Consider the following 24,407-nt stretch of genomic DNA (forward strand, 5'->3'; position numbering starts at 1 on the left):
TTCCTCGGGAAATTCCTGCCTTTTGATATGTGGTTGGTTTTTTTTAAACTTCAGTGTGAAGGAGAACCATGATCCCACAAGGCTCTTATGACCTAAAAATTTAAAAGCAATAATAATTTGAGATCATTGTTATCTTCTGTTCCTGTGGTGCTGAAGCACTAAGATGCTGTGGGAAATATTTAGCACTGTATGATAATACATAAAATAAACAGCACCAAATATTTTATGCAATATATAATGAATTCTAAACATACATCAATACAATACACAATATGTAAGAATGTCAAAACAAATTAATTGAAACAAAACATAAATAATGTGTTTATTTCCTCAAAATTAAACACTTCACTATGACTGAAATGAAGAGAGAAAATCCACATGACTTGTTTTGACACTTTGAACATGAAAAAAGTTTGTCAGAACTGACATGTTCCCATGCAACGTTTAAATTTTGAGGGAACTGCTTTTTCCTGAGAAAAACTGTTCTGTCAAAATTTTTTGACCAGCTCTACATACAGTCTATCTAAAAAGACAAGCATCACAGCCAAGACTCTCAAACGCTCCAGGTGGTCAGGAGATGGATTAAGCACAGAGCAGAACAGTCTCAGAGAAGGAAATAAATAAAGCTCACAGATAGAGGTGGCCTCAAATGTGGGTAAAAAAGGCCTGCAATGTTTGAGAAGCCCAGACCTGAGTGGTGTTGAACTTTAATCCCAGAAAGGACTGAATGCCTTCAGTTTTTAATTTTTTTAGCATATCTGTGTTGCAGAAGTGCTGCACTGATGGGAGAGGGTGTTTGTGATGCCTGTGCAGATCCTCAGTATCCTCTGGGATTTTCTGGTTCTTGGCTTTGGTTGGGGTCTAGCTGCCACCAGCCTTCTGTGCTTGCAAGATGAATACTGATAAGGATGAGATGGCTTTATTTTCCACACATCCTTCTGTCCCAGTGGAAATCCCAGGCTGAGGGCTCAGGGAATAGGTGGAAATGCAGTGCTGCAGGTAGATTGGCTCTGGGATTCAAAGCTTCTGAGAGCAGCTTTGGGTAGGAGTTCTCCCACCTTCATGATACACAGATTTTAAATCTTCTCATTATATAAATGCAGTTCCAGGTTAATGTGAGCTTCTAATTTAATATGCTGTTCCAAATTAACAGTTAATATGGTATTTGATTATCTTTTTGCAATGAGATCCAACCCAAGGCTCATTGACTTCAATAGACTTTCCAGGAGAAGCTACAATGGCAGAGCCTGAGCTCCGGATTTCTGACTTCTGCTGCAGAAGCTGCCCATGAAATGCTGTTGTTTGGGGCTAACACTCATTCTGGCTCACATTTCCAGCCTGAGTTGAAGTGCAGTGTGTCTAACTTCTGCTCTGTGGGGTGGCAGGGCTGCAGAAGGGGCTGAGCCTGGGTGTTTTCAGCCTCAGCACAGTTCCCTGCGTTCCAGGAGCAGTGATTTGTGTAAGCCACCTCTAAATCCTCCCCCAGGGAGTTGCAGGGCTATGGAGCCCACGTCAGGGGCCAGCTGGGCTCACCCTGCAGCTCTGTTCCCCCACAGAAACCTGAGGCAGGCCATCCTCAGGAGGTCCCAGAGTGCCCTGGCAGGGCTCTGAGGCAGTGGCTGCAGGAACCAGGGGGGTCTCAGTGCACGGAGAGCTTTATGGCCACTGCAAATTCCTGATCCACTCAGTGGGAGAAGGAAGGTGGAGCTGCCCAAGGCTGGAATTTGCAAAGCTCAGAGACCCTTTTCTCTGCCCTCTTCAGCTGCCCCTGCTTCCCTTGGCTCCATCCAGCTGAGTGGTGCCCAGAGGAAGCTCTGGTGGTGCTTCTCATCCTGGCAGGCAGGCTGGCATTATCCAGGCAGCAGGAGCTGTTCCAGAAGGAATGGCCTGGGGATTTTAACCCCTTTTCTCCTCCAATAACAATGGAAAAACACAATAACCCAGCCAAAGACTAAGCTCCTTTTAGAAGGACAAGACAAATGGGAAGATAAACCATTTTCAAGGATTAGATAACCTCAGCTTCTTTCACTGAAATAATCAGTGGTAGTTTGCATTTCCCAAGCCTTGTGGAGCAGGATCACTCCATGTGGGGCTTAGGTGACAAAATCTCTTCCCAGGAATGAACTTCAGAACAGAAATATTGCACAGACTGTCGGGTGTGGGATATGAGTTGACTTTGTTGGACTGATTCCCCCATTATTCCCCCATTATTGCCCTCCAGAGGAGTTTTGCCATCACTCTTTTTTTCCTTCAGCCTCTCAGCTCACAAGTTCCAATTGTTGCAATTGAATATGTTAGAAAGGCAAGACTGGCACCAGGATGGAACAGTCATGAAAGCAGAAACCAGGATTTCTGGACTGTAGCACAGGTCTCATTAAACTGAGAATTCAGATTACTTTTTCCTAAGTTTCCAGCAAAAAATTGCAGGGAATAATACTATTTTTGTTCAGTTTATTGTGTCTGGTTTGCAGGTGTTTCTTTTTCCAAACTGTAAGAAAAGTATTAAATGAATTTGGATATTTCCTCTTGTGCATAAATTACAAAATCTATTTCAGCTCAGTCAAAACACAGCTTAAGAAAACACTTGATTTTGATTTTGAATGTATGTTACTCAACATGTAATGAAAAACAAAACACAATCTTGAACCGATCCCTTCCAAACTGAACACTCAACACATTCTGTTCCAAAGAAAAGCTGACTTTATCAAAACGCCTATTTTTTTCCCCCCCTTAAATCAACAAATTTCTACAAAGTGTTTTGCCTCTGATGAATTGGCATTTTCCTGACATGAAATGAGCAATCCAAAATAATTCTAAGCAGCTCTGTGGCAAGTCCCAGCTAATTCTGGAATAGTAGCATGAAGGTGCGTGGGAAGGGTACTGCAAGGAGACGGAGCACTGAGCTGAGACGTAAGAGATTTGGGTTGAATTCCTGAAGCAGTTATAAAATGATCTGGGACAAGCCATTAATCTACCCCGTGTCTCTATTCCCATCCTGCTGAATGGGAAAAAAGCATTGTTTCCCCATCTCCTAAAGATGCTGCAAGAATAAAAATCTATTAACACTTGTAAGATTACTGGACTTTGATATGAGGTGTATAAATACTGAGGAAGATAGAGGATAGAGCTGCATTTTTGTGTAACTTAGAAGGAAATTATGAGGAAGTGGACTAGCTAGGACAACACTTTAATAATAGTAGGAATAATTTCAAGTTCAGGGCACTGCTTAATAGAAATCACTGCTCAACACCCGCCATATTTTTTTCTTTTTTAATAAGCAGCTCAGAAAAGTGCAATTTATCATTATTATTATCATCATCTACATTCATTCTATCTCTGCCACTTCACAAATGAGAGGAGTTCCTCACAAACATCGACAAAAGCGAGCTCATTATCCAGTCTCCCTATTTTTAACTCTCATTTGTGACAATAGCTATCAAACTCTTGCCAACAGTTGGGCTGCTGGTGTGCTGACACCGCTGCTCTTCAGCCCGCTGAGCGGGATTAGCTCACTGTTCCCTCGCGTTCCCCCATCTGTGCCCGGCCATCTGCTGTCCTTGCTCTCCTGAATAGATTGAGAGCTTTTTGGGGCATGGACTGCCTTGCTGGTCTGTGCAGCACCCACTGTTCCAGTCTGGGATTCAGCAGGATTGGCTTCGGAATCACGGAGCTGTGGATTGTCTTGGGTGGGAAGGGACCCACAAGGAGCAGAGTCCAGCTCTTGCCCAGACCCCCCAACATCCCACCCTGGGCATCCCTGGAGCTCTGGCAGCCTTGGGGCCGTGCCCATTCCCTGGGGAGCCTGGGCAGTGCCAGCAGCCTCTGGGGGAAGGACCTTGCCCTGATGTGCAGCCTGAGCCTGGCCTGGCCCAGCTCCAGCTGCTCCCTCTGATCCCATCACTGGTCACAGAGACATCAGAGCCTCCCCTTCCACCTCCCCTTGTGAAGAACCTGAATGCCACAACTTCTCCTGAGCCCCCTCTTCTCTAGGCTGGACAAACCTCAGCAGCTTCTCCTATGGCTTCTCCTCTAGACCTTCACCATCTTCCTAACCCTGTGACACTTCACCATAAACCTGTGCATGCACAAGCAGAAGTTCCTTTCAGTTGTTTTCCCAGCCCATGGAGCACTGTGAGAAGGATCTGCTTTCCCCACAGAGCCCTGACCCAAGTGCCTGTGGAGCCTGGAATTCAGAGCAGAGCCTTTGGCACCATGGCCAGCAGATTCATGGTCAGGACTTTTGGGGTTTGACCCCCTCTGTCCAGCACCACCTGATTTTGTGACTTGGTGGAGCCACCTGCTACTCTTGCTTGGTTTGAAGCCACCTCTCATCCTCCTCATCATCACACCAGGGTTTATAATTAGCTGAAGTGTGGGGACAAATGAGCTGAGAGCAGGTACAGAGCTGTTACCACTGCGATTCTCACCTCCTTACAGGCAAGGAGTAATTGGAGTTTCTGCACAAAAACAGGTCCCTTTTGGCTGCTGGTTGAACTGCATTAATAAAAGAGGGTTTGTGGCGTGGTTTTGGTTCACTGAATATTCTGACAAGTAAGCAAAGTGTTGATAAACTGAAAAGAAGAAAAAAATCTTTTCTCCTACAAGTCATTTGGGGCCAAAAGTGATATTTTTACCACTGTTCCATCTTAACGGGGTGGAAAGATAAATCAAAAGGAGAAAAAGCTCCAGTACTTTCAAATAGAGATTTGGAAATCTTTCCCCTTGGAGCTCTCACAACTCAGACACTGACATCTCCCAATCATTATTTTTTTCAGCATGAGCAATTTGGCAAAAGTGAAGTGAATTTGTGGGCTCTGTTGGTATTTATGGAGAGGTGTTTCTCATCTTCTCTCCTTGCCTTTCCTCACCCAAAAACATTTTGGCTGACGAATATCCTGCAGGTTTACCCACTCATGCATATTTAAAACTAGAGTGGTTAAAGAATAAAACAAATTTAGACACTGATCAGAGCAGAATTACTGAGATTTGGGGATGGATTAGCCAATCACTTCCTGAAATAGTGAAATCCCACTTCCCTAAGGAAATGGCTTTCCAACCATTCGGGATTTTACGATGTTGTATGCCACAGTCACCCAGAGACTCAGAGCCACTGCTGAGCTGCAGCTCCAGCCCTGACTCAGTCAGATATCAGTGTCTGCAGTCTGAGCTATAAAGACATCTAGGTCAGAAGTGCCCAAATTCTGTTTTCCCAGAGCTGAGGTTTATCCACAGCACTTCATATGACTTTAACTCTGACAGATTGGTTTCCCTTTCCCTCCACATTGCCTGTATTCCTCTGGCCTTGACAGAGGAGAGGTGCCCCCAGCTTGGTTGGGTTGCTGGGCAGGGATTCCAAAGGACAAGCAGAGCTGCTCCTGGGTGTTGTCTTTCCAATATTTTCATAGGCCGTCTCTCAGTTAAGGACAGAGATGTTACTGCTCCACAGGTTAAATCCTAAAGGTGTGGGGCAGTAATTAGCTGTCCAGGAGTCTGAGTGCACAAACTCGAAGCAGGCATAGCTGAATAAAATCTAGAGTAGCACATCCTGTACTTAAAATTAAGGGTACACTTAATCTGTTCACTGAAATGAGGTCAGACATTCGTCACTTTCCAGGGTTGAGCTCTAAACTAACATAAGCTGTTTCATCTCTCCCCTGACACTTCAGTCTCTTACTAATTTATCAGCATCCTAAAGCCGTGTGTGAAGTTGCTGAAGAGCAGAAGTGTTTCAGATACAAATAGCAATTGTTAGCCTCTTCCCTCTGGTAAATGGCAGCAGGCAGAAACCTCTCTCAACCTGCCAAGAACCAAATGTGGGACACAAGGAAGAATTATTGGTGCATGAAGCTTAAAGAGATAGGGGACTTATTCCTGTACTGCAAATAACATGTTCGGTAATTTCTCTTTCCTGAGTCTGTATTTCTGATGGAAACAGTTCACAACAACGAGCATGGGAAAACAGAGGGGATGTGTGTGAGATCAATTTGGATCTAATGGAAGGGATAAATGAAAGGTACAGGGGTTAGGGGAAAGGTAGAAAATCCCAGGAGGCAGAGAAATGTTCACAGCAAGCGATGGAGAGTCAGAGCACCTGCATCCTGTCTGCCTGCTTATAGCAGGGATCTGGGGCTGCACAGCCCCCCTTGCATGAAACAGACCTTGCAATATAATTTTGTGCAAAATCTATCACTCTGAGCTCTCCCACTGTATAAAAATTACATTTTAAGTGGCTAAGTAGACATCCAGCTCTATTCTTTTCTTCTTATTTCAAGAAACAATGGGAGTAACAGCACTTGCCTGCCTTACTAGAGTGCTGAGAGCTTTAATTAATGTCTCTAATTCAATTTGAACTCCTTGGATAAAAGGCACTGCCTTGTGACAGCAAAGGTATTGCCGAAAATAGAATATAATTAACACACAGATATCAATCACAAAGAAATTAAGTGTACATTCAAATACAACTTGCACTTTACAGAAAATACTTGCCTATTTTTCCTCCAATAATCCTGAAGACTCATAAGATAAGGAACATTTAATGTTCCAGGCTGAATTGGTATTAGAAAAAGGGCATCTTAAGCCACCTAACAAACTCCAAGGGGCTTTAAGAGGGATCTCCATGTGCACTGGGGGATGTGTCTCCATGCTGGATGGTGCTGGAAAATGACTGTACCATGACTCAGAGTCAGCACATCCAACATTTTCTTCTCCCACTGCTTGTTTGCTGTGAACTGGAGCCGTGTCCTGGCTCACCCACGGATCATGTTTATTAACAGATGTGATGATTGCATGCTCGTGTTTGTTGACATGAGCCAGAAGGACCCAGCTCACTCGCTGCTCCGCTGTGCTTCTCAGTGGAAATGGGCTTTATAACTGGATTTTAGCTGCTGCATTGCGAAACTGGCTAAAATGGTTCATTCCTGTAGGACAGAAACACCTCAGGAGTCACAGTGGGCAGCAGGTTTGTGTTTTTGGGGATGCTACAGCCCGATTCTGGCCTCTCCAACAAGTCCATGGTCTAAATAGTCACACAAATACCATTGTGACTCCATGTTGATAATTGGGAAGTGAGGCCAAGACCCCACACATAAGGGCACTGCCCAAGGTCATAGGGAGAGTTTGGGGCAGAGTTGAGCAAAACACTGGATTCTTGGATCAAAACTCAGTGTCTGGCTCCCCCAAGCCTTCTCTTTTGTCCACAGATTGCTTCTGTGCCAGATTTAGCTGTTAATTAGCCTTGGGTCTCCCACCCAAGGGCTCAGGACTTGGAGGCATCCCCTCCCTGCTTCTTCCCTGGCTCCTTCTGCCAAATCCACAGAACCTACTTCACATCAGTGGAGCCCCATAAAGACACCTGAAAAATTAATTTCAGATTCAAGCTTGTTAGGAGGTAGATTGAATGCACCTCACAATATTGTCTTAGACACAAGATAATCCCACTTTAGTAAGCTTTATAGCTTCCATGGGGACCAGCCCTGTGGAATGGATTAATCTTTAATGTGAAACAACATCTCTACAGCAGCTACAGGGGGGAAAAAGATACTACTAAAAAATTAAAGTTGATGGTGTAATAGTAGTCTGGACCCAGTTGTGCTCCACCATCCTCCATTGCCTCAGGCACCATTCCCTGCTCTCAGAACTGATCCAGGCAGCTTCCAGGCTGGAGATTTGATCATTTCTTCAGTGGTCTCAAGGTGTATTCTCCCCATATCTTACGTCCTGGATAGGAACATCACAGCCCCAACCATCCTGACTCCAATTGTGCCTCAAAGGAAAGGAAGAGAGGATGGAGAGCTGTGTGTGGGGAATTAGGGACAATCTCTTTCACAAGCTGCTATTTCCCCAATGTGTGATATTCACATGTAGGATACACTGGGGTTTCTCTGAGGCCCATTTTGTTTGGCCCTTCTCATATTTCAGTTCTTACTTGCACTGTGCTGGAAACTGGAGGGGCCTCTCCCTGCCTGGGTACATCAGAGCTCCCCTCCTCTCTTTGCACTAGAAATCCAACAGACAGTGAAATATTTAAGGGGAAACTGATCCAGCCTGGCAGATGAGGAGAATAGCTGAGTGTAATGATCAGACAACCAAGGAAGCTGGGACAACTTGGACAGAGCAGCTGATTGTTACCTGCTCACCCAGCTCATGGCAAATGCTGAGTTTGCAGCTGCTCACCTTGAAGGGACAACAGCCTGGGTGGAGAAGCAGTAGAAATACACTTCTGAGCTGGAATTTGGAGAACCTGAGGGTGGGATGTAGCTGGGAGCATTCCCCAGTGATCGCCTTGGGCTCATGAGTGAGTGGAAGCAGAGATGTTCTGCTGCCCTCTCTTGCCCTACAAAACTCCCATTTTGAGCTGGTCCTTGTGTGATGTGAGGGACTAAGCCCTGAGAACTCCTGTGTAACAGGAGCCAGTGGTGAAAGCTGATGTTAAAAACATGTCTCCAGAAAAAGAACAACCTGCTCAGTCAGGAGCTGCAGGTACCATGTTTAATAACAGTAATATTCCATCTGCAATTAGAAAGATGTTATGTGGGACCAACAGAAAAATCAAACATTGACTGACTTTCCCATATTTGATTATTTCCTCCCCATTTCTTCCTGTAATGCAACAGCTGAGTGTCATCTTTAACCAGACTTACACAACTCGGTTCTGTGGAGTGCTGCAGCTCCTGGAACATGTGCTGTGCACACGTGCAGGCTCCCACACACTCTGGCACACTGAGAGGGCTCCTGAGCTCCCCAGCACATCCAGGGCTCCAGCCCACCTGCACAGCAGCCTCACACACTCACTGCCATGGGATCAGCCCTGCCACTCTCCAGGGGAGGCTCCTGGAGCAGAGGAGATGTCTTTGTACATCTCCAGACAACCTTCTGGTTTTGAGCCTGAGTCCTCTGTGAGCACTCTAAAAGTTTGTAATTGCCAGAAAGAAAAGATTTTGCTGAGTGTAGGAAGGTGTGCTGGAGGTGTGCCACATTCCCAGTGCTGTGTGTGAGCCTTGGCTGGTGTGAGCAGCAGAGCACAGAGCAGAGACCATCGCTGCTGGTGGCCAGCATGAAATCTCACTGTGGCAGAGCTCTGAGCAGCCTCATTTCTCCTGCATTAAAAAGTATCTGTGCACTGTACTTTGCAGAAACAGATGGGTATCACCTGTCCTGAGGACAGTTTGTGCTCCCAGAGTTGGGGGAGCAGCCTTAAGGTCACAGCCAGCCCACAGTGTTGGCATTCCCTCCACAAAGCCCAGAAGGCTGGAGGAGGAACCAGTTGTGAGCGTGGAGAGGGCTTTTTCCAAGCAAATCCCTGGTGTGAGGAGCACAACCCAACAGGCTGAGCTGTTGCAGCAGCCACCTTGTGCTGTGGGAGCAGGAGGGACCATCCTGGGCGTGGGGTGACAGCTCAGCAGGCCCCTCACCTGTCACCTGGGGCACAGTGCCAGCAGCCTGATGGCTGAGGAGCTGGGGATGGGAGTCAGGAGAGCAGGGCTCCCTTCCAGCTGTATCCATGGCTTGCTGTGTAACCTTTGGCAAGGCACCTTACCCCCTGATTACCTTCCCACTCATCATATGTCCTGTCACATGCCTGGGAGAGGAGCTGGCTCTGCACAGGGCTGTCCCCAGCCTGGCTCTGCTGCTCTCCTTCGCTGGATATGCATGTTCAGAGTGTCACCCTGCAGAGCCTCGAGATCCCAGCATCACTGAAATAACAAGAGACCCCATCCCCTGCACCACACACACCTCCCCAACACCCCGGCAGGAAAGCAGGGTGAGGATGTTTTTATCTGTCAGAATTTGGCAGGATTTCACAGCTGAGTGTGTCTCTGTGTGTGTGTGTGTGTGCCTGCGTGTCCGTGTGTGCTCGTCGCCAAAGCCTGGGTAATTATTTTGTTTTATTTCTTTTTTTGGCAGCACTTGAAAGTAAGAGCTGGGTCTTTATAGATTGCTCAGGTTGCACAGAGTATGGATTACAGATCATCAGAGAGACATGAAAGCAGGAGACACGTTTCTCTGGCACAGCATTAAAGGGACAATAAAGGGGTAGTTGTAGCCTGGGGTGCAGCCACCTCCTGCGCCCGGCCTTCACTCGCCTTTGCAGCACTCTGGAGAACTTCACGAGGGAAATGATGGAGAAGCTGGGGTGAGGATGTCTCAGGTCAGGACCTGGTTATTTCAAAGGTGATATATGCTCAGGAGGTTAAAAGCACCACTTAAATACATGAATAAAACACTGCCAAATGCTCTAAGCTGTAACACAGGCAAACCGAAGTATTTTAAAACTTGATTTTTCACATCTGTTTTCACCCTGAGAGAAAGTTGTCAAAGGATCAGAGCATTTTTAATCTCTCTCTTTCTCTCTCTCCTCCCCTCCATTTCTCTTTCTCTCTCCCCTTCCTCCTGTCCCCTCTCTCTTCCAACAGGACTCCACAGAATGGAGCAAGAATGAGAGGAAAAAGGCAGACAGAAAAGCATGAACTGGAGGCTTGTTGAGTTCCTCTACCTCCTGTTTATATGGGACCATATACTCATACAGCCCTCCCACCAGGACCCAGCTGCTACCAACCAACATGTCTCCAAGGAGTTTGATTGGCTTATTTCAGACAGGGGGCCTTTCCACCACTCACGGAGCTACTTATCCTTTGTGGAAAGACATCGTCAAGGATTTACAACCAGATATAAAATATACAGGTATGTCGGCTTCCAGAGGCTCAGGGGGGATTTTAGGTGGTGGGAGCTCGTTCCCACGGGCTCCAGGCTGGGAGTGGATGGGAGATGCACCATTGTCCCTACTCCACCTGGAAATGCTGCTTTGGTTCCCCGTGGCCCTCAGCTGGCAATGCAAATCGCTTCAAAGGCTGGCGTGGGGTGCTCTGGTAGTGAGATGAAGGCGCTGCGGTGTCATGGCAATGTGCACAGCGCAGAGTGAGATGAAAAGGAGCTGGGGGGGTGGGTGTTCTTCACTCGTGGTGACAGACAGTTCACAGGCAGGTTCCCAAGCAGCTTTTTCAAATCAATGGAGCTCTGGACAGCCCAAGCCTCTGTACCAAACTCATACATGTGAACTGCCAATAGCTGCAGGTTCACATAAAGATGTCACCACGCACATCACAGTGACAGCTCTCACACTGCTGTGTAGGAGCCTTGGCTGTGTGCTGCCTACCACACATCCTTGAGGATTTATCTCCATGTATAAGTTGGACTTGGCCCCAGAACTGCGATCTTGGTTTAAAAAACTGCAGAGAGTTTAAAACACCTACGGACAATAGGCAGAATTTGGATTTCATTTTGCCTTCTAGGTTTTTAATCCTTAGTTGTTGCTTATTTCAATCTCTTCTTGTCAGCTGTGCTAGCTAGAACAACACTTTTTCCTCTTCATTTTAATCTGAAAAGCTGGGGTGCTCACATGAACATCCTATTAAAGCAGCAAGCACTTTGGAGTGAACGGGAATAAGCCAGCAAGTGTCAGGAGATTGGTGCTGAAACCCAAAGAGACTGAAAAACTCTCCCAGCCATGTGTGCATTTACATAATTATATGGTCCTGTTGTGCTTCAGAGAGACACTTGCACACACAGCCATGCAAAGTGGTGGGCAGGGAAATGCTGGGGAACAGTCCATGGCACTGGGCTTGTGGAGACATGGATGTGGGGATGGGGGAGCAGGGAGTGACAGAGAGTCACAGGGAGTGACGGGGAGTCATAGGGAGTCACAGGGAGTCACAGGGAATCACCTGTGTGCAGGGAGTGCTGTCCCGTGGGCACGGAGCCAGAGGCAGAGTAACAGAGATGTGTGAGGCATCAGCTCTGAGTGGGGAAGAAAAATGAGTTGTTCTTGTCCTGTGGCCTCCAGGGAGAGCAGAACCCCCTCCCCTTGCAGCAGCAAAGGCAGGTTAAAAATATTGTCCTGACTTGTCCCCTCCAAAACAGCTCAGGGGGAAGACAGCCCAAAAAAGTAAAAACTGTTCTGCCTTGCTTCCACTGGTGAGGTCTCACTGCCTGTGCACACAGCAGCAGAGGAGATGCCTTTTCCCAAAAGCCTTTTTCCCTGGCTGTGCTCTGCCCAGCTCCCCTGCTGCCCTGCCTGCCAAGGCACACAGTGACCCAGCCTGCAGATCCCTGCCCTGCTCCTGCCTCTGGCACCGGCTCTGCCCTTTGCTAAAGAGCTGTGCAGCCCAGGCTGCCACCACAGAGTCTGCAGGGGCTGGGGGGAGAGAGCCACACAATGGATGTGTTCAGACATAGCTACGAACTGTCACGGTGGGTCAGGCCACAGATCCATCAAGCCTGGGATCCTGTCTCTAAGCATCACGGAGAAACGGGTCTGGAAGGACCTTGAGAGGTCATTTACTCCGTGCCTCTTCCCCAAGGCACGCTCAGACATACCTGTGTCACGTCTGACAGAGGTTTGTGGGGAGCCTGCAAGGTCTCCTGTGATGGAGGATTCACACCCTGAGCAGGCAGCCTGTGCCACGGCTTTACCTCCTCCACTTTTATAAAGGAGCCAAAACCTGGTTTGCATGTGATGCCTGTGATTTTTTGTTTTACCTGTCAGGGGGAAAGGAATAAATTCCCTTTTGGTTTGTAGGGAGCTAATATGGATTTGTAGTCTTACCTCAGTTCAGGATGAACTTTATGTATGGGAAGTGGAAAGATTTCCTCTGTTTCTGCTGAGTATTGCATTTATGAAAGACACATGGAGAAGGTGGAGAGCACAACACCCTCCTTCCAGCATGGGAGAAAACAGGCATCAGCATTCTGTGTGCATGGGAGGTGTTCTCATGGCATCTCATGGCCAAACAGCACCCACTGAGCTGAAGGAGGGAGTGAGTGCTTGGGGAATGCCAGTCATGTGTGTGGTGGTTGCAGTGCTGGGAGCTGAGCACTTTGGAAAGACAGATCTGGGACAAACCTGCTCCCACCGTGGTCAGCTGAGGAGGAGGGGAAAGCCTCATGTGCCTCAGTAGGGCTGATGGAACCATCAGGTGGGAGTCTGGCTGGGAGCTGGAGGGCTGTTTGTTTTTAATGTCTGGCCCTGTTGGCAGAATTGGTCACTTAAAAACTGAGCCCATGCATTTTTGAAGGGATATCAGACTCAGTCTGGCCATGGAGAATTAGTGGAGCCACAGCCAATTCTCACAGTTAAGAGCTAAACTGTGCCCACACTCCCCCAGAACATTCAGTTTTACTGAAACCCACAGGGGTAAAATCTCATTTTGTGGGCTCCTTAAATTGACTTCGAGAATTTGTAAAGCTGTTGAGATTTTGTCAACTGTTTAATTCCAGCATAGAAGCCTCTTTCCTACCAAAAGATGCCTCTCAATTGCTCTTTGCACTGCAGTAGCCCAAGGGAGGCACATATCCTGCATTAAGGATATCACTCCTTTCCTTAGAAAAGCAGCTGATATGGAGCATGGGAATTTTCTGTGCAATCTTCTCCCTCAATGCCCCTTTCCTCCCATACTTTTTTAGGTTGGCTGGTTTTTAGTTTGTTGCTCTGTCAGGCAGTTCCTTGGGGCACTTGTGATTTTGCTGAGTGAAGTTTGGCCTGAGCCCTGCTCTTCTCCCAAGGCCGATGGCAGCAGATCTCAAACCAGCCACAGCAACCCAGGGTTTGGAGATGATGTGAAATCAGTCCAGAGGACTTCACCCATCCCTAATTGAAACACTGTTGGCCATTTAATGGTGATTTCCCTGGTGCCCTGCTGTGTGGGAGCACGGACACATCGCATTAGGATTGTGTCATTTACACTGGAAAACCACCAAGGCAAAGACACTGCTGGTGCTAAGAGCAGCACAGGGCAAAATGCAGAATTTTCTCCTTTTTGCAGGTGATGCTGAAAAGGAAGCAACATAAAATCATGGAGGAGTCCTCATTCCATCACTCCTGAAGTCCAGAGCTTGTCAGCAGCAAGCACAGAGCCTGTTGCAGTGAGCAGGGCTATTTTATATTCTGCATAAGCAGGATTGCTGTAGAACCTCAGAGCTGATATTATCTTTCACGGGAAGCCTGGATCCAAGTCTAGCATCCTAGCATGGAAAGCCAGTTCACTGTTACAGCCTCTGAAGGCTTGTTCCCTCCTTTCATGCATTTCATTTCCCTGGATTTTAGGTCTCTTTCTTGTAAAACTTGGATCACTGATTTTCCTGGTACCCTCAGTCAAGGCTCACACCTTGCATGTGGCATTAGGAGGAAGGCAAGCAAAGGGGGAGATGTTATATATTAAATCATGAACAGAAAGAGTGGATACAATTGCATTAGGGAAGCACATTAGTCAGCATTGATTCATACTAATAAGGGTGCTTTAGGGGGGCCTCTGGCAGGAAAATGCTGCTTTGATCATTATCTGTGCACACTGGTACTAATGCAGATAGGATGGCAGATGCTGAGAGTGGTTTGTGGGATGTCTGAATATTCATTATCACCCTCCTTGTTGTTATTCCTAGTCATGAGAGCCTTGGGTACGAGGTACTGCAGGAAGGCTGGAAAACAGATGAAGCTCAGCTTGGCTTTGGGACTGGGGTCCTGCTCAGACCAGAAAACATCCCCGTTACCACTGAACAGTTAGCAGCTTCAGCCCACTGCTTTGAAGTATGTTGTCATGTTGTCCTTTTTTTTCCCTTCTCTCAGAAGTTATTTAGCTACAAGGCAAAGCAAAAAGTGGGCTGAGCACTGGAATGCTCCATGCAAATTGCCAGGCAGAGGCACTGACAGAGGAATTTCCCTGATGATGCTGCTCAGCTGAAGCAAGTTCTAGAAAAAGCAACAAGAGAAAAACCCAACAAAAAACCCACACCCAAAAACAACAACAAAAAAAGAACAAAACCAAAAAAATTTCCTAAAAAAAACAAAACAAGAGGCTTTTTGTGCAGTGTCAGAGGTGGGAGGCAAAGAGGGGCAAGGTGAGATGGGCTCATCCAGCTGAGCAGAGAGGCTGCCACTGCCAGCTCTATGGAAAACAGGGACAGGACACAGTGCCTTGGAAAGAGGAGCCCACAGGTAGAGAGGCAGAGGGTTGACACAGGCAGGATCTGGATTTTTTTGCTCTGGGCTCGTGGTGTGGCTGTGGGTGAGCTCATTTCTGCATGCCTCAATTCCCTCCCCACCCCCTGAGAAGGGGAGATGAGGAGATGACAGCACTTGCCTGCTCTGCATTGCTGGGCAGACTTAATTAAAAGCTGCAAGATGTTTGGACATAAGGGACAACAGCAATATAAAATGGATGATCACACGGGGCTGCAAGTGGAATGTGCATGTGCAAGAAGAAGTGAGTATTTTCCATGCGTGGGAGTTTGTCATTTCAGAAAATGGAATTAGTGGGGACAGGGAAATCTGGCTCTCTGTATAAGAGAGCAGGGAAACCCTGGGGTATAAAAAGGAGATCTGCCTTGTAACTTCTCCTGCAGTGGGACCAGTTAGAGGCTGCCTAATTTCATGAAACCTGCAAATAGAGAATCCTTCTGAGACCTCTGTCAGGTCTGCTTAAAATTCACCAGCAGATTCAAAACTTAGTGAGGGAGGTGACAGCAAAGCAGCCAGTCCTGCCCCATCCCTCTGCAGAGTGACAGGACAGAGCCAGCCATAAACTCAGTACAGACAGATAAAAAGGAAAAGGAGCTTCTGAGACAGGAAAGGTTGGGAGTAACTGGCTGCACAAGCTGGGCGGAAATTGGTTGGGATACTGCCTAAGGAAAAAGGACTGCTTATGTTTGTTTTTTTTTCTCTCCCAAAATGTTGTTCCTCAGGAGAGCAGTGCAGGTCTAGGAAAAGTCAGTGGAGAGGTGTCTCCATCCTTGGTGGTTTTCAAGGCTTGTCTGGACAAAGCCTCAGCTGATGTGCTCAAGAGCTGGTCCTGCTTCAAGTGGGAGGTTGGATTAGGGACCCCCAGGGTTCCATCTAACCAACATTTCTCTTATTTCCCTGTTTCTCCAGTTCAGAGTGGACACTAAACTCTGTGCTCATAAAGGGATTTGCACTGGTGAATGTGTTCAGCTGCACTAGAGAATTTTATTTAGTCCTAGAAAACCCACAAATCTGAGCAGCTACATGCTCCCTAAATGTGTCACTCCCTCAGTGAAGAGGAAGAGGAGGATCCTGAAGCCAGGATCTTTGCTGTACACGTAGCAAGGGCTACAACAGACTTAGAAATGCATATGCTGTTCTGCTGCTTGAATTTTCCCTTAGAGGAAAAAAAAAATAAAGAAAGGAGGAAAAAAGATTGGTCTCACAAAACTGTCTCACAAAACTTTCAAAGCTTTATGGCACCACAAATTAAAAACAATGAGCCAGATTCTCTGTGACATAAATACGTGAAACTGTTGACTTCAAGGTAAATTCACCAATTTATTGGCTGGAGAATGTGTTCCAGCACATCCAGCAGTGCCCAGAGCTGCACACACAGCACCAGGGTTTGTGTGGCTGCCTGCTCTGGCTGGGAGCACAGAGAGCTTTTACTGGTTCTGAGCAAAAGCAAAATGTGACTCTTACATCAGGCACTGGGCCTGGCCGAGCTGGTCAGTGATTGTGAGGGTTTTATGGCTGCTTTTATAGCAGAATCACAGATCACAGAATTGTTTGGGCTGGAAAGGAATTCCAAGATTGAGTCCAAGCTGTGCCTGATCCCCACCTTGTCCCCAGCCCAGAGCTCTGAGTGCCACGTCCAGGCTTTCCTTGGACACCAAACCTCCCTGGGCAGCCCCTGCCAAGGCCTGAACACCCTTTCCATAACAAAAAAAATATTCTTCCTGATATTCAACCTAAAGCTCCCCTGGCACAGCTTTAGGTAATTTCCTCTTGTCACTCCTCACTCCTGTCAGGGAGCTGTGGACAGCAAGAAGGTCCCCACAAGCCTCCTTTTCTCCAGGCTGAAGTTTGCTCCAACCTACAGAAGCTTGGCTTTTCCTGGCTGGAACTTCCAGGCAGATTTCATACAAACCTGTGATTTCCAGAGCTGAGGAACTGATCTGGCAGAAAAACAGCCTGACAGGTAAAAAAAAGAAAAAAATTAAGAAAAAGGAAAAAAAAAGTTAATTTTTAACTAGATCACTTTCTGCTCTCACTCATTCTGTTGTCAGGGGATAGCAAAGGGACAGGACTGTGCTGATGGAGGGTGACAGAGGGACTGGTGAGGAGGCTCTTTTCAGCAGCAATGTGCATGAAAGTTCTTTCAGAGGGCTTGTGAAGTTGTTTGGTTGTGCTAAGTTTTGGCACAGACAAAATCTATTAGAGCTGCTTTCATCATCTTTTCAGGGTGTTCTTCTCTCCATTCCTCATTGACTGTTTTTGCTTTCTCTTTATTGCATTGAATTTAATCCACTGGTCACTCGAGCAGTACAAAGAATTGATTTTGTGGTTCACTGGTTGTACAGAACAAAAATAACATTAAAAATGGGCTGATATGAAATGGATGTTTGTTCAACTTTTCAGTAAAATGAAAAAATTAAAACCTTTCATTTCAGGCTCAGTGAAAGTTTTTAGCTTTGCTCTTTATTTTCACTTTATTAATCCAGTGGGGGTTTTTAAATTTTTTTTTTTTTTGCAATTTTTAAGGCACTAAAGTTCATCTCAAGACATGAAGTCAAGCAGTGCCACTTCAAAAATGTCAGAAGAGGAACATTTTGGATTTGAGTGTTTTGTGTTTAGCTGTTTGTTCTTCAGTTTGAATTTGCAAGGAGTTTTTATAACCTTGAGTTAGGGAAGGACTGAAAAAAATCCCAAAAAAACAAGACTGACTGTCTTTATTCACTCTGTGACTTTGAAATCTTGAAACTCCCCAGGCTCCAGCTTTGATTTTCCCTGGGTTCAGCATCTTAGAATAAAGAAGAAAAACAATAATAATTTCCCCAGCACGTCTGGGCAAAGGAGTGAGAGCCAAGAAGGGCAGCAGGAATGCAGCTGTGCCTGGGGAGGCTCATGGTGCTCCCCAAATCCAGGCTGGGTGCTGGGACCTGGCTGCTGTGACAATGACAAACTGCATGCCAGGCTGCACTCACAGATCCTCTCTCACACATCCTGGCAGCTTCACAGTCCTGTTCCACTTGACTGGGTGTTTGAAGCATCCAAGAAAGCACCGTGAACGTTCCTCTCAAGCAGCATCAAGGTGATGCTTAGCTCAGGTATGAATTGATGGGCACTGTTAGGCCTTTTAATCTTCGCTTGGGCTTTTTTAGTTGTGCTGAAGTTCCTCTGACAAGGTTTTCTTATTAGGGTTTTATGCCATGTGTTTAAAGGGGACATCAAGTTCTTTGTTTTCCAGTCAGAGGCAAGGATTTTTAGCAGTTGAAGGACAGAGGGAGCTGAGATGAAAGCAGGTTCTTTTCTCTGTGTGGGATGAGCAATGGAAATCCATACAGGCAAAAATACGGAATCTCCCTGGTTTATATTATGCCTGTAAACGAGTGATGTACATTGGTTTGTAATCAGTAAATGCCGTGTAAATAAATGTGTGTAAACCAAAACCTGAAATCCATTTCCATAGTGCATGTAAACAATGAAGCCTCCTAGTGCTGTCTTCAATGTAAATGCTCATCCAAAAATGACATTACTACGCGTTTATGCAACTTTACGAAAGCCACAATTTACATTCCTGTCTCAGCATCTCTAAAAGCAGTTGGCAAACAGGATCCATTCAGTAATGGGCATTAAACCAGACAATTCCATCACCCAGCATCTCCTTCAGCCCCAGCCTTCATTCTTCATGCAGTGCAGGGACTGCTGCTGTTGCCTCCCCTGCATAATGCAACTCCCTGCAAATGTGCAGCTTCTCGTGGGTTTGCATAAGCAGAGAAAAGGCAGGAGTAGGGGCTGGCAGGGAATGGCTGAGCTGTGCAGAGCTTTGTCCTGGGGTGTCTGAGCAGGCACAGGACTTGGCCCTGCTCAGGCTGGAGGAGCAGCTGCTCTGGCTGTCTTTGGATTCGTATGGTGACGGCTTGGGAACATCCCTGGCAGCTGCAGGGCTTGAGATGAGGACACACCTCTCCTTCTCTTTGATACTCTGGAGAACAAGGGTGAGAGGAAGGATAAGTGGCACCAGCCCTTGATATACCTGGAGCTGCTGAAAAATGTGAGCAGGAAATCTGTCCAGGCTCGGGGAAGTGCTGCGTCTGAAGGCGGCAGCGCACGCCCAGCCCACGGGGACGGCGTGGAGGCAAAGCAGTTGATAGTTCACATTCTGATGATGCTCCTGTTGTTAGGACACACCAGTTCCTCTGGAGAAAAGCTCTCCTGTGAGCTGTGTGCCTGGAAAGGCGGATCAGTGCCTGCCTGCCCTGCCTGCTGATCCAGGGAAGCTCTAAGCTGGATCGGCTGGGCATCAGCACAGATCTCCAGAGCTGCATCTTCCAGCAGGAAAAGTCCCCTTCTCCATCCATAATGAAATATTTTGATCCTCCTCCCAGTGAATCCCAGAAGCAGCACAGAAATATTTTAGTCACTGAACCTTTCCAAAGAGATCTGCATCCTGCTGGGCTTGGACAAGGATGTCCACATGCTGTCCCATTGGAGACCTCCTGCATGGTGGGGGAGTGTTCCTCTCCACATGTCAAGTGGAAGTTGTGCCCAGCAGGGCTGCTCCCAGCATGCTGTGACAGCAATGACTCTGCACATTTATCTCAGATTTCTCCAGAGCAGCAGACTATGGTCCAGTGGCTTGGGAACATATTTTAAAGGCTAACAAGGCAAAGAGAAGCTTTAACTCTCTTTCTTAATACATATATATTTTTAGCTGTTTTTATTTCTTTATTATTTTTTGAGTAATCTTATTAATTCTGTTTTCAAACCAGGCAGATGCTTATTTCAGCAGAGAAGCTGTTACATTAAAATAAAAAAGTCATCCTGTTAGATAGACAGAATAATTTTGTTCTGGCACAAGTAGCACTGGGAGAAGGAATTATAGGTTTGGGTTTTTTTTTTTTGTTGTTGTTTTTTATTTTTTTTTTTATTTCTGGATCCTGCCAATGTTTCCCTTGGGTTCCAGAAAGTATATTTTTTTCCCTTTCTTTTTTGCTGATTGCTTCCCACCAGGCTCTGTAAATGGAACAAGATGTGTCCCACCAGGGCAGCCGGAGCCATCCAGGCAGCTTTCCTGGGCTAAGCTGCTAAGAGCAGGTACAGAACCCAAGGACACAAAGAAACCCTGGAATCAGCTTTGCCTGCAGCAGGGTTTGGGTCAGCCCTTTGTGCCAGGATCTCCTCTGCAGGCAGTGTGATATCAAATATTCCTGTGCAGAGCCAGCGCTTCCTTTGTGCCGCTGCCCACGTGTGCCCGGCAAGGAGCTGACACAGCAGCCAGGTGTGCTGGCACAGCCCAGCTTCCCTCAGGACAGCCCTGGGCAGGTGGGACCTGCTTTGCCCCAAGGCACGGGGCTGGTGGAGGCAGCATTTTGCTGCCAGGGCTGTGCACCAGGCTCTGTTTGCTGGTGGCCAAGCCTGGGAGCTCTTGTGACCAAACCCATTTCACACCTGCAGATTTTCACTCTTCCAGCACTGGCACGGTGGCCACAAAATATTTACAGGAAGCTGCCATGAGCTTTTTTGCTCATGGAATTATTTTTTTCCTGGTTAAATACATCCCATCAAGTGAAAAACACGGAGAGAGGGAGGAAAGGGGATGGGTAGGGAGGGTTTTACACCCACCCAGCGCTCTGGGCTGAGGCACTGCAGTGCAGGCTGCTGGCAGCCGCTGCCTCCCCCTCCTCCTCTTCCTCCTCTCCCTCCCTGCCAGACTCCTCGCAGCTGTCTGGTTCTGGAAACACTATTCCAAGAAGATGCTCCCATCCCCATGCTCTGTGGCGTGAGAAAGCCTCTGACCTGCTCCAGCACCTGCCTGAGAGGGAGCCTTGAGGTCTGGCACTGGCAGCAGCCAGCAGGGCCAGGTTGGGGCTTCCAGAGGGATGGGATCCTCTGAAGGATCTGTGATGCTTCTAAATCAAAGTCCACTGACAACACAGAGCACTAATGCCTGCCTGGGGATCTGCCCCTGCAGTCATGTGACGACATCAGAATTTAAGCTTTAATTAAGAAATGAGTGCAGGCAGGGAGGGAAGAGCCTCTAGTCCTTATGGCTACAAAAGAAAGCTTGGAAACATGACCTGAGTGCAACCAACATCTGCTTTAATGTGCAGATGGCTCCCAGCAGAGGGGTGAGCAGCGGGGAGAGGAAGCCATTCCATCAAATTCTCAATCAGGTCAGGCCAGCTTGTGCTTCTGCTTGCAATGAAAGAGCTTTTTCGGAGAGAGATTCCATAAAAGCTGTGCTATGACAGAATTAAATAGAATCATGGAAGCCTAGAAAGGCTTGGGTTGGAAGGGACTTTTAAGATCATCTAGTCCAGGCACCCTTTCATGGGCATGAGATCAAGTTACTCAGGGCTGTCCTGCAGCTTTTCAGGGCCAGGTTTCACACTGACACAGCCCCTGCTCAGGAAAAACATCTGGAGGTGTGAGAGCTGCCTAGCTGAACCTGCCAGTGGTGTGCAGCACTTTTTAGGCAGCAGCATGGAGATTCTCTGCTCTGGGATTGAGGCAGGAGGTGTTTTTTGCCTCCTGGAGTTCCTTAGCCCAAACTGAAGGGATGCCTTTAGTGTACCCTTGTGTCTTGCTGGCCCAGAACCCCACACTGTGCTTTCTCCTGCCAGTTTTAGCAGGGGTGAGGAGCAACCAGGCATTTTGGAGGCCAGTTAAGGAAAAGTCTTTGGATACTCTCCATCTCCCAGGGATTCAGAAGGCTTGTTGAAAGAGAAGCCTGTTTGATGGCTATGCTCTCACCAGGGTCTGGAGATTCTGAAATGCCTGATATTGCAACAACCTCTCATTGCCCTGAGTGAGTGTCATGGAGAAGCCACTGGAAGAGCTCCGTGTTACAGCTGGGACCAGTCTGGGGACTCTGACTCAGTGAAGCGTCCTGACACCTGGAGCTTGTCATTCCTGCAGCAAAAGTGCCTTTTTGCAAGCTGCAAGCACAGCTTCCATGGGCTGGTAGTGACTGGCAGCTCTGCTGGAGCATGGGCTGGGTTTGAGTAATGATTTGAGATCTGAACATCACAGAGCACTTGGGGCATTCACACTGGGTGAGGATGCACTGAGCAGTGAGGGACACTTCCACCCCACAGCAACCTGCAGGTGGAAGAAGCTGTATTATGTCAGGAGAGCAAAGGTTCTTTATGCCTGTGCATCCCTGAAAGGTGTTTTCATTGCCCATGCACCCCCACCCAACCTCACTCTGCTTTTCCTTCCCTTTCTCTCATACTGGTTATTTCCTTTCCAGCAAAGGCAAACCTGCCCAGTGAGTATTCAGCATTAAATATTTCAGTGTTAGCTTCCAGCTGGAGTGAAAAGCCCAGAAAGAATATTACTTTTAACTCCCCTCCAAATATCTGGGGCTGTCCCTGGGGAGAGCAGGTGCACAGCCAGGGTTAGGCTAATCAGAGAGCTTGGTACACAGGGAAAAGCGTGTGTTGCATGGTTAAGAGCAAGCAGGAAATATAGGAATAAGACAAGAAGTTTTTTAGCTTCATCTCTGATTAAAGAGAAATGAATAGTCCCACACTCCTTGTTCTCCTTGTTTTCCTTCCCCTGTTTTCCTCCCCTTCTCCCCCATTCATGTGCAGACTGTGAAAGTGTCAGATTTCCCACTCCCACCCATAAAAGGCTCCTCTCTGTTCCTTGGGAGTATTTGATATTTGGAGTCTGTGCTGTGCTGTTCAGCAGTGAGTGTTGCCAAGTCACATGATGAACTGTATCTCAAGACTATTTAATGTCTCTTCAAAGCCCACACTTTCAGAGTCCTGTGATTATGTAAATGTCTCAACTCAATTTTTAAAGTAACTTTACGGCCCTCATAATTGCAGAGGAAAACTTGATAATACTACTCCTACATACTCAGAAAGCAGAAGGCAAAAAAAAAAGAAGAAAAGAACCCCTGAAGTTTATCAGATTTTAAAAGTCTCATGAATTTTAAAATCAATCTCTTAATTCTTTTTTTGAGCTTGACTCATGATTTTCAAACTGTCACCAGTGTGGCTGTAGGGATTGTAAGGCTGGTTTGTTATCTTATTAGGTAACTTACATAAAATATCCAAGCCCATGGAGACTCCGAGATGGAGTATTGCATTTCAGTGCTCATCTGGAGACAATGGTGTCTTTTCTTCTGTGGAGTTGCTGAGGATCTCCTCTTAATCCAGGTCTCCAGTCACTGCTGCAGCATAAATATTTTCCCAAATTATATTAATGTTAATCATATGAATGAGAATAGTCATAATATTGATCTTCATAATACTTAGGTTATTAAATTTGAGTTTGAAGGTAGTTTTGTGGTGCGATTCATAACAGCAAATCTCCTCAGCATGCATAAGCAGGGAGAGCAGGCCACAGAGCAATAGCACTGCAAACCCAGAGAGTAATATATTCCAGAATCTTCCATCCCACCACAGCACTGCACAGGGAACAGACACTTGTGGCTAAGTTAGCAATGCCACAACTGCAGTTTTGCTAATTGTTTGGTGATCTCAGATGAACTGGATTGATCTGAAGGGAGGAAAAAAAAGCCTTTGAGTGTTGAAATGAATAGTTCCAATATTTCTATGGGTATGCACACCACCCATGGGCTCTTTATTCATCACAGAATCACAGAATGCTTTGGGTTGGAAGGGATCTTAAAAAATAAAACAGTTCCAACCCCTTGCCATGGGCAGGGCCACCTTCCACTAGACCAGGCTGTTCCAAGCTTGGCCTTGGACACTCCCAGGGGTGTGGCATCCACAACAATACTGCTGAGATGTTTGCAGACACAAAAGCAGGGATGCTGGTGTGATAAAGAGGGATCAGCACTGTCACTTGCCTTCCCCAAGCAGGTTTACTCAGCCTGTGTCGTTTTGTTTAGGAGCCAGACCCAGACAGAGCAAACAGGGCTCTGCTGGTCACTCAGAAATGGCTCTGTGCCTGCAGAACCATTGATATTTGAGGTGCACGCAGCATTGAGGTGTCTGCAGCATCTTGCACAGCCTACAGTGGATTAAATGAAATCTGAGAATGCTTCCCTGTGAAATGACTCTGTAATAAGGGACAGAAATTACCAGCTCTTCCAGCATGTAAAAATAGAGGAACCAAGAGTGTGCAAGAGGCTGAATGCTGCTATATAATAAGCTTACAGGATAATTGCCAACTGTACTTGGACTTAATTTTCTCCTGCAGAAGAGTCATAAAAATAAGTTTATTGTTTTCACTCTGGGGAGCTGAGATATTTGGATCAGGTCTTTAAAAAAGACAGTACTTTATCTCCCCCTTGAATATATCAGCTCTGTTGGTGACCATCTCCTGCACAATTGTGAGTGAGCATCCAAAGGAAAAGATTTTCTATGCACAGTGGCAGTCTGTGAGCTGGCACAGAAGGATCTCAGCTCACTGTCAAGGTCTTGCAAGTGTT

General features: G+C 46.8%; 1 protein-coding gene across 1 annotated transcript in view; it reads left to right on the top strand.

Annotated features, from left to right (window-relative positions):
- BRINP1 (BMP/retinoic acid inducible neural specific 1) overlaps positions 1 to 24,407 on the top strand; it is an 87,326-nt gene that overhangs the window by 17,220 nt on the left and 45,699 nt on the right. The window contains exon 2 of the mRNA XM_005527198.3: positions 10,413 to 10,680. Within this exon, the coding sequence (XP_005527255.1) occupies positions 10,463 to 10,680 (218 nt within the window). The 5' untranslated portion in view covers positions 10,413 to 10,462. The remainder of the gene's footprint in view (positions 1 to 10,412; positions 10,681 to 24,407) is intronic.

This window comes from Pseudopodoces humilis, chromosome 22 (genome assembly GCF_049639895.1).
Source record: "Pseudopodoces humilis isolate 2021_Gansu_Grassland_sample_001 chromosome 22, ASM4963989v1, whole genome shotgun sequence".
Taxonomy (NCBI): domain Eukaryota; kingdom Metazoa; phylum Chordata; class Aves; order Passeriformes; family Paridae; genus Pseudopodoces; species Pseudopodoces humilis.